Genomic DNA, 13,094 nt, shown 5'->3' with positions numbered 1-13,094 from the left:
CGGTCGGTCCCTCCCTCCCCCTCACCCCCCACCAACCGTCCCAAGGAGATGTGTGGGATAACCACTAAATTTTAATAAATAATACCTCAAACTAAAGTTAGGATAATATAATTGATATTGCTGGATTCCTTGTAAGACCAGGAATATTTTGAATATAAATGTCATATATTTTGCACAAAAGATAACATAGTTACTCTGAGAAAAATTTTTATCTAAAATTTGTATGTCTAATGCAAAATATATGATGTTTATATTCAAAATGATCACCAAATTATAAGAATTCCAGCAATGTAAATTATATTCTGGCCGGGTAATTTGTATGAATTTTATGAGCTAAAACAGGCAGTCAGGCAGGGTGGGGCAAATCTAAAAATAGCGTCTCGAGTCGGACACTCACCGCGTATATGTGGAAAAAATCCGTGTTAAGTGAAAGTTCAGCTCTGGCGAGGCACCGCGTATATGATAAAACGCGTTAAGTGAAACCGCGTTAGGCGGGGTAATACTGTATATATATATATATATATATATTTCATTAGCCCAATAAAGCACGCGGACTTCTACATACAATCAACACCTCAACCCGCCAGGATTCGAACCCACGGCCCACAAGCATATGACTGTGACCAGGGAACGCTAACCGCTGGACCACCAGGATACTAAAAGCAGTCCGAGACTTTGTTATATTTCACACAAAGCCTGTTCAACGAGCTTATGGCGCCGTGAACCTCTAATGGGGACCACCCGTATCACGTAGGTGGTCAGAGTAACGTTTTACCAAATCCGGCTTCGAAACACGAGGATCCATATATATTTCATTAGCCCAATAAAGCACGCGGACTTCTACATACAATCAACACCTCAACCCGCCACACACACACACACACACACACAGTATATAGTCGGCCATTCAACTCGAGCGGCACCGAACACGGGAAACCGCCAGCTCCCGCAACCTCTCACACACACACACACGCATAGCTCTCCCTCACTCAGTCAGTCTCGCTGTAACCACGGTTGTGTTGACATCAGCATTGTAGTTGCAAAAATATTACATTTCTGTGTATGTATTATATCAAGCACAGTATGAACAGAATATCATAATATAACAGTGTTTTAACCAAAAACTATTAAAAAACGAGTAACATATCTTGAACATCGGAAGGTTAGGTAAAGTCTTTTGTTTTCATGTACTTAATCCTAATTTAAAATAATATTCTATCCTAATTCACTTGTGATGCAACAGTTTTTTTAACTGAAAACCATTCGAAAAGCGATTACGATAACATCTTTTGAACGAAAGAAAGCGAAAGTCATTGTTTTCGTCACGATTTTATCCCACTTTCCACTGTAATACGTACGTCATTTCAGCAAAAATATTACATTACATTGAATGCATTATATCAAGCACAGTATGAATAGAATATCATTGTAATATAACAGTATTCTAACAGAAAACAATAAAAAAAACGAGTAACATCTCTTGAACATCGGAAGGTTAGGTAAAGTCTTTTGTTTTCGTCATGTATTTTATCCTATTTTACATTGAAATACATCACGTTTCAGCAAAACTACTATTTATTTCCAAGAATATATTCATTCAGGCGCAGTTTAGGTAAAATATACATGTGATGTAACATTTTTTAACTGAAAACGATTCGAAAAACACGTACCCTCTAGCCCTGTTCAAGGAGAAGACTGGGAGGAGCTCTTTGGTGCTGAAGACGATGACAAGGAAAATGATTTGGATGGATTTTAATGAAAATATTCAGAAATATGGTATCGTAGTATTTATTCAAGTGAATTAGAATAGAATATTATTGTAATACAACAGTAGTGACGATGTGGAGGAGGCGGAGGGATAGAGCGGGGAGGAGTGGTGACTGGAGGGAGCAGGGACGAGTGGAGATGCCAGCCAGTACATTACAGGTGTACAGTATTAATTGTTTTTATAGCTCTTTTTGCATTTTAATATTAAATACTGTACATTACGTTTCAACAAAACTATTATTTATTTCTGAGAATATGGAAATGTAATATTTTTCCTGAAATGATGTACGTATTACAGTAGAAAGTGGGATAAAATTGTGACGAAAGCAATGACTTTCGCTTTCTTTCACTCAAAAGATGTTACCGTAATCGCTTTTCAAATGGTTTTCAGTTGTGGGATTATGAGGCTAATGATAGGATGGAATATTATTGTTATACAGTACAATAGTTTTTTAACTGAAAACCATTCGAAAAGCGATTACGGTAAAATCTTTTGAACAACGAAAGAAAGCGAAAGTCATTGTTTTCGTCATGATTTTATCCCACTTTCCACTGTAATATGTACGTCATTTCAGCAAAAATATTACATTTCCATATTTATTTCTGAGAATATATTCATTCAGTCACAGTTAAGGTAAAATATACTTGTGATGTAATATTTTAATGAAAATACGGTATCGTAGTTTTCTATTGTTTCAAATTTAATTAACAAAGATTGATGTTTCAAATGTAATGAACAAAAATATATGTCCAGTATCTATAAATAAACTTTAAAAAATGAATACGTTGTTTTACATCGTCCTGTGCATACCATACAATGCATTTGGCTACTTTGGGCTTGCTATGATGACGCAAGAGATCTGCCCTGGCAACTGTACCGACACTCACAGCTGGTGGTGCATTGGTGCGTCGTTTCCATTGTTTACTGGTAGTTACTGGTAAATATTTTTCAACCTAACAAACTATTACCCGTTTAGAGGTCGACCCCCAATTTTTTGCCAAATAAATTGGTCTTAAAAACTCGAACTACACACAGTTATATACGGTAAATAAGGACATGGGGGCCAGGGAATTTTTTTGGGGGGAGGGGCAGCAAAAGTACACCGATTTTTAACATTCACAGGTATCTCTGTAACCTAACCCCTGCGTATGTTAAAGGCCGATTGTATATACAGCAAAACCTCAATTAACCGACTTTCGGATTAACCGCTGATCCCGGACCCCTTAAATTTTTTTTTTTTTTACGGGGATTAGCCCACCCGGGCACAGGTCACTGACTCACATTGGGGCCTGGGGGGCGATAATGTAATGATAATGATGATGATGATAATAATAATAATAATAATAATAATATTAATAATGATAATGCTAATAATAATAAAGAACCATAAAGAAATGCAAAAATAAAAAACAAATCAAGAGTGAGAAACAATGTACCTATATGTATGTTGTGCTGTCAATAGTAAGAGAAATAATTGAGACCCTGCAATTGTGTGTAAATGAGACAGTAAGTCAGATGAGCAACCTGGGACTTGGTCACAATTTTTGTGATGACATATGTTCTTTGACTTTTCCATTTTGTATTCACGGTTTCTGTGCTGGTTCATATTTATTTACTAAAGTGGTTAATGTTTTAAAGCAAATTCTCTTGAAGTATGAATAGCAAATGAACAAAAATGAATAGAGGGACTTAAATGAGGTAGGTTAGGGATAGGTACATTGAAAATGTATGGTTTATTTTCGTAGACTTTATTTAATATTAACCGACCTTTCGGATTATCTGTCGGCCCCTTCCCCCATATGTGGGCGGTTAATCTAGGTTTTACTCTGTGTGTGTGTGTGTGTGTGTGTGTGTGTGTGTGTGTGTGTGTGTGTGTGTGTGTGTGTGTGTGTGTGTGTGTGTGTGTGTGTGTGTGTGTGTGTGTGTGTGTGTGTGTGTGTGTGTGTGTGTGTGTGTGTGTGTGTGTGTGTGTGTGTGTGTGTGTGTGTGTGTGTGTGTGTGTGTGTGTGTGTGTGTGTGTGTGTGTGTGTGTGTGTGTGTGTGTGTGTGTGTGTGTGTGTGTGTGTGTGTGTGTGTGTGTGTGTGTGTGTGTGTGTGTGTGTGTGTGTGTGTGTGTGTGTGTGTGTGTGTGTGTGTGTGTGTGTGTGTGTGTGTGTGTGTGTGTGTGTGTGTGTGTGTGTGTGTGTGTGTGTGTGTGTGTGTGTGTGTGTGTGTGTGTGTGTGTGTGTGTGTGTGTGTGTGTGTGTGTGTGTGTGTGTGTGTGTGTGTGTGTGTGTGTGTGTGTGTGTGTGTGTGTGTGTGTGTGTGTGTGTGTGTGTGTGTGTGTGTGTGTGTGTGTGTGTGTGTGTGTGTGTGTGTGTGTGTGTGTGTGTGTGTGTGTGTGTGTGTGTGTGTGTGTGTGTGTGTGTGTGTGTGTGTGTGTGTGTGTGTGTGTGTGTGTGTGTGTGTGTGTGTGTGTGTGTGTGTGTGTGTGTGTGTGTGTGTGTGTGTGTGTAATAATTAACGGTTTATTGAAAAAGTTCTGCAGCCCGAAGGCTGAATATATACATTGGACATAAATGACTTATTACATACATTGGTGGTTTAACAAAAGCCTTCATTAGAGAAAGGTAAAGGAACATACAGTGAACATTCAGATTAATGTAGGTGTTGAACAGCAAACACGTAGTGTAGTAACTCTCTCCCAGATGGTGTCAGGAGGGACCTAATGTGGTGTAGTAATTCCCTCACAGATGGTGTTATGAGGGGCCTCACGTGTAGTAATTCCCTCACAGATGGTGTTATGAGGGGCCTCACGTGGTGTAGTAGTTCCCTCATAGATTAGGGTGTGTCATAGGAGGGAAGATCAGCTAAAACTAATGGCCCATCACTTTTTTGGTAGATTTTAGTGTATATAAAAAGAAAATAATTTCAGTTTCAATATTTTGCAACCTTTTGCGAGGTAAATTTTAGTGTGAAATTTATCGAAAATCTAACGTACAGCTGCATTAGTGCATTACAATTAAATAGTGAACATTGCTTTCTGACTTCATTCTTTAACAACCCAACTAACAATATTTTTTTCTGTTTCAGATTCTGATGCATTTATAAGTTGATAATATTTGCGATGGCTGCTTGTGTCAGGACAAGGAACCAAAAATCCAGCCATCTCAGTCACTATCTTGGGTCTGGGAGAGAGCTCCTGAAGTCGGAGTTGACTACATTGAGAGATGCTTTGAGATACGGTGTTTTAATCAGGCAAATCAGTGAAAAGAACCAAAGAACTTACATAAACAAAGACATTGCCAGTGATATGACCAAAGCTGTCTTGGCACAGTACACTCTGGCTAACGCTCAGTTCAAGCCTCCAGTCATAACAAGTCAGAAGAAGATTAGTGAGAGACTGCTAGCCAGTTGGGAAAGAGCAAGAGATATCTCTCTTGGGGAGGGAAAACTTTTGCAGTTAAGGACAGCTTTGCCAAACAACCGGACCAGTTATTTGACATAATTACTTGCAAGTGCTTAATTGTTCTCTTATCCTGAGTTTGGATCACGATGTTGACTGTAAATCCGAAGGCCCACATCTCCTGTATTTGCAAGCGTGGAACTGAAGATTCCTGTGATCGAACTGGCATTTGTCAAAGCACAGAGAGAAGACTGGCAGTATAGGGGCTCTCATGATTTCTAGCCAAGATATTCCGGAGTCCAAGAGACAGGAGGCTGCCACAGAGAGACAGAAGAGGAGAAGAGTTGCCGAGGAGAAGAGACTTGAGAAGGCCCAGGGTGAGGTAAAAAAGGCCGATGATTGGAGTCAAGCTGATTCAGAGTTTAATGACTTCCCCATGGCTGATCGGAGTGCTGACCAGGAGAATGGTGACTTTGTCCCTAGCAGAAAATAATGATCCCAAACCTTCCGACATAAGATTCGAAATAGGAAAGATATATCGAGCACGCTCTGGCCAGCATGCGACACCACACTGGTCTCAGAGAAACTGCAGAGATAGCAACAGCTGCCTGGGTTGACGGTGGTTTGATAACACCTGATGATGTTCACCTGGTGATAGATCATAACAAAGTTAGGAGAGCTCAGGAGAAACTTGTCAGTAACCTAGAAGAGGAGTTTGATAAAGGGATAAGAGAAAATGGAATCAATTGTTTGTTCTTTGATGGGAGAAGGGATGACACTAAAGTGTTCATGAAAGTTGGAGATTCTGACAAGTTGTTCCTTGCCATGGTGAAGGAGGAACACTACTCCTGCTGCAGTGAACCAGGAGGGAAGTATTTGTGGCATTTCACTCCAGAGAAAGATGACATCAGGAAACCAGCTGAGATAGTGGCAGATAACATTGTGAACTGGCTCAGAGAGAGGAACGTAAACCAGACCCTGCAGGCCATTGGAGGGGACAGCACCAACACGAACACAGGGTGGCAAGGGGGGTCATACAGTGGATAGAGCGGAAGATTGGGAGGAAGCTGGTCTGGATTGTTTGTGACCTCCACACCAACGAGTTGCCACTCAGACATCTGATCCAGGAGCTGGATGGCAAGACTCTTTCAAACAACAGATGGTCTGGTCCTCTTGGCAAGATGCTGGACTCTGCCACTGAGTTAGAAATAAATCCGAGCTTTGAAAAATCACAGTTCAGCTCCACTGCTACGTTGAGCTTGCACATACTGTGGTGGCAGAAGCCTGAGTACTGACCCAGTACTATGGTTACATGATTTGCAGTGCCATCAAAACTGGGGTCATGCCTGATGAACTATACCTGCAGAATGGGTCCAGTCTCATTCTAGGTAGCTCCTGGCTCAGGTTCTGCAGAATTTGGGTCGCTCATCATAAACTGAAAGGGAACCAGCTTCACAACCTGAGACTTATTGTCCAATTCATCGTGAGTGTCTAATTGCCAAATTGGTTCAACACCAAGGTCAAGTCATCGTTCTCCGAAGGTCAGAGGCATGTTCTCTTCCAGCTTGAGCTCCTGAGGAGTCAGCCAAGGAAGGTTGTTCAGATTGTGCAGCAGACTGTGATGAGATCTTTCTGGTATGCTCATCCCGAAGCAGTTCTGCAGACAATGCTCTGCAGTAAGGATGAGGAGGAGAGAAGAGTGGCAGTCAAAAAGATCTTGGATATGAGACTTATGAGAGGATCTGGGCATGATGAATCAGTTGGTGACGATTCCTTCAGGGTCAGGAAGACTCCTGAAGTCAATCTAGGTGCCAAGACCCTCACTGATCTCATAGATCTGGATAACATCCAGGCTGGCAGTGAGCCCCCTCTTACCTGCAGCCTCACCAATGTTCAAATCAGAGCTTTCCTGGACAACCCCATGCATGTCCCTGCCTGGCCCTCGCACACCCAGAGTATAGAGCGTTGTGTACAGCAAGTGAGTGAGGCCAGCAGTCACGTGTACAGCAAGGAGAGGAGGGAAGGCTACATCCGAGCTCAGGTGGTCAGCAGGGAGGTGGTGAGTAGAAACAGAAGCAAGAAAGACATGTTCTCTATGGTGTGCAGCAACACCGGGTCGTAGTAGTAAAACCGGTTTTTGTATTTGATGATTTTGTTTTCTAAAGGAATATTAAATTTAATAAATGTGTCAAGATCATTCGTTTCACTATTCTGGATCATTTTCATTCTAATAAATTAACCTGATACATTTACTTTACTTTAAATAAGCTATTTAGTGGTGTTGGTAAAGGGGTGGGAATACTAAATTTTCATAAGATTTCAAGTTAAAATTTACCTAGCAAAAAATGAAAACTTTTCAAATCTGAAGATATCACATGATTCTACACATAGAACTACATCATTACTACCATGGGCCGATTTTTCAAACTAAAAAAAAAAAATTCGCCTCCTTATGACACACCCTACTCATAGATGGTGTTACGAGGGGCCTCACGTGGTGTAGTAACTCCCTCACAGTGGTGTTATGAGGGGCATCACGTGGTGTACGAATTCCCTCACAGATGGTTTTATGAGGGACCTGACGTGGTGTAGTAATTCCCTCACAGATGGTGTTATGAGGGGCCTGACGTGGTGTAGTAATTCCCTCACAGATGGTGTTATGAGGTACCTGACGTGGTGTAGTAATTCCCTCACAGATGGTGTTATGAGGGGCATCATGTGGTGTAGTAATTCCCTCACAGATGGTGTTATGAGGGACCTCACATGGTGTAGTAATTCCCTCACAGATGGCGTTATGAGGGACTTGACGTGGTGTAGTAACTCCCTCACAGATGGTGTTATGAGGGGCATCACGTGGTGTAGTAATTCCCTCACAGATGGTGTTATGAGGGACTTGACGGGGTGTAGTAATTCCCTCACAGATGGTGTTATATGAGTGAGGTGTGGCCCCAGGCCTTCCTATCGTAGACGGATTAACACATCGCCGGTTGTTGGGTCTCACGGGCCGTTATCACTGGGTACCTGGGACCTCACTGTGTGAAGGTTAACTTGAATACGACTTTTACTGTTGAGTTGTTCTCACTGACTTAAGCACTGTTCACCAATGTTCACCTCTGTTTAACACTGGTTCCATTCCTTTCCCAAATGAAATTGTAACTTCTGGCGAGAACCTGTTGATACTCCGGTGGGGAGAAGTGGTTCAGGGGAGGGGGTTGGTATGGGCCAACTTAACAGTTGACCTGGCTGCTCCGAAAGGAGCGCCAGATACGTCTTGACCCTTCGGTGGTCAAGGATGTAGTATGTATGTATGTATGTGTGTATATATATATATATATATATATATATATATATATATATATATATATATATATATATATATACCAGACCCGACTTACGACGGGTTAGGACCCAAATCCAGGTCGTAAGTCCCATTACAGATATATAAAAAAATAAAAAAAAAATTAATAAAAATCTACAATGAAATACAGTACAGTAAAAGTAATGAATAATGATGAATGGATACAGTACAGGAAAAGTAATAAATAATAAGGAATGATATGTGACTGAGCACTAACCTTTAATGTAGTCAGCTGAATGCACATAGGACCCTCTATAATTTCCTAATTATACATGGAGACTACATTAATTGAAACGCTGCATAGAAAATGCGTGTCATTTAAAAAAATTTTTATTTATTTATTTTTTTATTTATATCTGAGGGCGTCGTAGTCTGAAGTCGAAGTCGGGGTCAGGGTGTGTGTGTGTGTGTGTATATTATGTTATATATATATATATATATATATATATATATATTACCTTCAATTAACGCCGTTTCAATTAGCGCTTTTTCATATCTGCTGTGCCTCGCCAGAGCTGAACTTTCCTACTTAACACGATTTTTTCCACATATACGCTGTGAGTGTCCGCTCGAGACGCTATTTTTAGATTTGCCCAACCGCCACCCTGCCTGACTGCCTGTTTTAGCTCATAAAATTCATACAAATTACCCTGCCAGAATATAATTTCCATTGCTGGAATTCTTATAATTTGGTGATCATTTTGAATATACATCATATATTTTGCATTAGAAATACAAATTTTAGATAAAATGTTTTCCTGAGTAAATATGTTATCTTTTGTGCAAAATATATGACATTTATATTCAAAATATTCCTTGGTCGGAATTCAGCAATGTCAATTGTATATCTTTAATTTTGAATTTAGTGGTTTTCCAAAAATTTCAGAGAGGGCCAAGCAATGCAGTGTGAGAAGAGGAGGGAGTTGAGTCCATATTTTAGACATTAACTCTTGCGACTATATTTCATTCTCTTAAGTATTAATTGTGTGCATGTACCATCATAAAATTAAGATGTTATTTTACTACAACATAGTTATGTGTTCTGAGTCGGGGTCGGGCTGGTTTCATTGGAATTAATCCATATGTTCTGTTGTTCACTTAACGCGATTTCACTTAACGGACCCTCTGGGTTCTATTGACACAAGTAGGATAACTGTATATATATATATATATATATATATATATATATATATATATATATATATATATATATATATATATATATATATATAACCCAGAAGCAACTCAATTTACAGGGAGTGAAAGAGGCTTATATACAATGGGTGACTTTTACATAACATCAGGTCAGGTCAATAACATGGGCTCTACTAATCCACACACCACCTCTACCACAAACAAAAGAATAGCTTATAAAAACTGGGGGACATAACAAGTCAGGTTAAAAACATGAGACCCACTAATCATCTACCCTACATCCACCTCAAATGCTTTCAAAGCATTTTTAACCTTAGGCCACTGACAAATAAATTGATGTAACATATAATCAGCTTTGTACTGACCATCACTGAGGTTTATGAAGTCCGTAGATCACTGGCAATACTTATGGCATTAATCACCTGCTGCGTTATGTTAGGTACAATTTGACCACTCTGCTGTAGGTCCACAATCTCACTGAAGGCTGATGCTGACAGAGGGCTGTTAAGGAGGTAAACATTTGAATATTAGTAACTAGATTATGTTACACTTTATGTCAATAAAAGTTCAGAGAACCTGACGAGAGAGACTGCAAGAGACCCACGGAGAGCTACCGTCGGGTAATCACGGCTAACCCGTTCAATTGTGGAAAATGGCAGAAAAATGCTGTTGCTCAAAATGGCAGTGACTTATCGAGCAAAAGTATTACATCAATTTACTGGACAAACACTCAGGCAGGCTTATTCTACATAAAAAAAAGACCATCCTCATTGAGAACAAGAAGCTTATACGTACAATATTTCTTTTAATATCAATCTGAGATGGTCACACACAACTATGAAATGGAACAAACTAAGAAACAAATCTACATAATTCTGTGATATTGAACAAATGTTTTACATCTAAGGGTGTTTAAAATGACATTATTTAGGAACTTGAGCCATCCTGGATAGTGAACAGACACACATTTGAAAGTGGATCATTCAAAGGTTTTTTACTTACTAAACACAAGCAACAATGTACAGTGTTCTGGTATACCATAAAAAAAGTTGCTCATGTCGTAGTCAACACACCTACCGGGTACATCAACAGCTACAGTAATACTGCATCATGGTTGCACATGTTAACCAGCAACTTGTGCCAATTTTTCTGTAAATGCTTTCTTACCTCATGAAAAGCCTAAAAATGGGAAGGGATAAGTTGGATGTTTTTCACCTTGATTTTACCTGGTGATTTAAAATTAAAGCTCCTCCTCGTTTACCATTGTCAAAATCCCTAAACACTGAAACTCATTAATAAAGTCTCTGCTAATTGTGTGGAAAAGTGATGCACAGATTTTTATCATCACTTATTTTCCCAGAGTCAACAGCATTAAAGGAACCACTGCCATCACCTCCAGCTCCTGGGAGTTACTGGAGTGAGCTAGTGTCATCACCAGAGGTCCAGGAAATCTCCTCAGAGTGTGACAAGTCACCTCCATCCTCCCCAATGTAACCAGTCATCACCCACACCAACTAACAGTAAGCAAAGCAACAACAGTTGTATGGACACCTTTATTGTAGGTGAAAGTTTAATACTATATAACCAAAGTTTTCTGAGGCAGTTCTTGTGCTGTGCTGTGCTGAAGTGTAAGGTGCTGCACAGTAGACACTTGCCATTGAACCCCCCAAAAATTTTTTATATATATATGTAACCGGTCGGAATATACGGGACTTTAGTTTCTCACTTGACTTGGGGTTTATTAAAGATTAATAGATGGTAATGGCAGTGGAAGCGCCCCTTTGAGAAAAATCCCGAACCAGCACAAGAACACTTAAATCTACTAAACAAAATGAATTGTCCGTGACCCGTGGAAGGATAGCGTCTGTGACTGGGATGAATGAGACACACTGTAAAATTTAGACACTTATATTCCTTCCAACACTACAAACACAATCAAATAATGGTACACCAATATGAGCACCTCTTAACTTGAACTTAAAACACTACTCTGGGGAATAAAAGTTATACATGATATAGAAATTATTAGAAACTCAGGCAACAATAAATTTGAAGTATTAAGAAATGTTGCTTGCACACATTAAACAGGCCTTAAGGGCTTTCAACAAAATAATATCCAGCACTGAGAAAATGGTATCAAAAAAATAAGAAATTAAATACTCTACAATGAATAGGCCTAAAGGGCACTCAATATAATTATATTACCCCAACAGATGCACAATTCCTAACCTAACTTAAACACTACTCTGGGGAACAAAGGTTATACCTGAGGTCGGGATTATGACACAAACATTCAAAAAACAATACTATCAAAATTATTTAGGAAATATTAAACTACACACGTCAAGAGTAATATCAGTAACTGAGAAATGGTATTAACTACACCCAAATATATTCACTATTATTGATATGTTACTGGGTCCACCCATACTCGTGAACCATGCTCCACCCAACTCAACATACACCCGTAATAAGGGAGATAAAATGTTCCTCTAGGTACCTCCTAGAGTCCTAGACTCATGGTCTCAATGTGTGACCATTAATTTACTCAGATAGCCTCAGTGTACTCCCAGAGCGTCCATAAAGCGGAAGGGAGTGAGCCAATCAGACGTTGTACAGATGAGAGAAGCTTTAGCTTCCCGTTAGCAAGAGGGTTTCACTAAGCTGCTCGAGACATGTGGTGTTGTGAGCCGAGATAGAGGAGAGCTGATGACCCCCACAATCATCCCGTCGTCAGCTGGGCACCCAGACGGCTAGATTCCCTCAAGAGATCCTTTGATACCCCGCTAAACAGTGACAGGCCTACACTGATCGGTCCAATGGCGACAATCGCCACCCTCAATCATCAACGGCAGTCTCAAACGGCAGTCAATCTCTCGCAGTCAAACTCCGGTCAAGTGGGTTCTGACGGAAACCCTGAAATGAGCTCACTGTTAGCTCTTGTTAACTTTACCACTGCCCTATCTAACTCTGTCTGAGATCGAATGAGACTTACTTGTTATACTGCAATAGTGCAACACAGGTGACTAGGCCACGTGACTATTTCTGTGACGGACGCGCAGGGACGTCTTGTTTGTCTGAATGCTTCTCCGTGACTGAGGACCAGCCAGCGTCACGTCCTCTCAAGGCGTTAGCTTAGGCCTACGTGACATATTTTCCGCCTAACTAATAACTCCTTGGGACACCCGTAACATTATTCAGACTGATAAACGATCTATAATAATTTCAAATTCAATAATAGTCCCTTAACTTCATGAATCGCATCATTATTAATTCGGCAAATTACATTTAATATAATATAAGCCTAGTTCCACAACCTCCCACTATGTGCGGGGAGCGCTCTCTTCCCTCAGACGACCTTGAACGTTCAGTATCCCTAATGGCGGGGCATTTGAAATTTCTGAATATTACAATCGACCCCCCTAAAA

The 13,094-nt window shown here is 40.1% G+C and overlaps 1 protein-coding gene across 5 annotated transcripts in view; it reads right to left on the bottom strand.

Moving 5' to 3' along the window:
* The window catches only part of LOC121873623, a 68,149-nt gene that overhangs the window by 39,251 nt on the left and 15,804 nt on the right, over positions 1-13,094 (bottom strand). For 2 of the 5 annotated variants that reach the window (XM_042377264.1, XM_042377265.1), the window contains one exon: positions 10,032-10,167. The exons of 1 other annotated variant lie outside the window; for it this stretch is intronic. In XM_042377264.1, coding sequence (XP_042233198.1) covers positions 10,032-10,034 — 3 coding nt within the window. In that variant the 5' untranslated portion in view covers positions 10,035-10,167. The remainder of the gene's footprint in view (positions 1-10,031; positions 10,168-13,094) is intronic. 2 more of the 5 variants (XM_042377269.1, XM_042377268.1) reach the window with 1 other exon arrangement.

Source organism: Homarus americanus, unplaced genomic scaffold, assembly GCF_018991925.1.
Source record: "Homarus americanus isolate GMGI-L3 unplaced genomic scaffold, GMGI_Hamer_2.0 scaffold1826, whole genome shotgun sequence".
NCBI classification, from domain to species: Eukaryota; Metazoa; Arthropoda; class Malacostraca; order Decapoda; family Nephropidae; genus Homarus; species Homarus americanus.
Note: the sequence above shows the minus strand (reverse complement) of the source record. Positions and strands in the feature narration are given on the sequence as shown.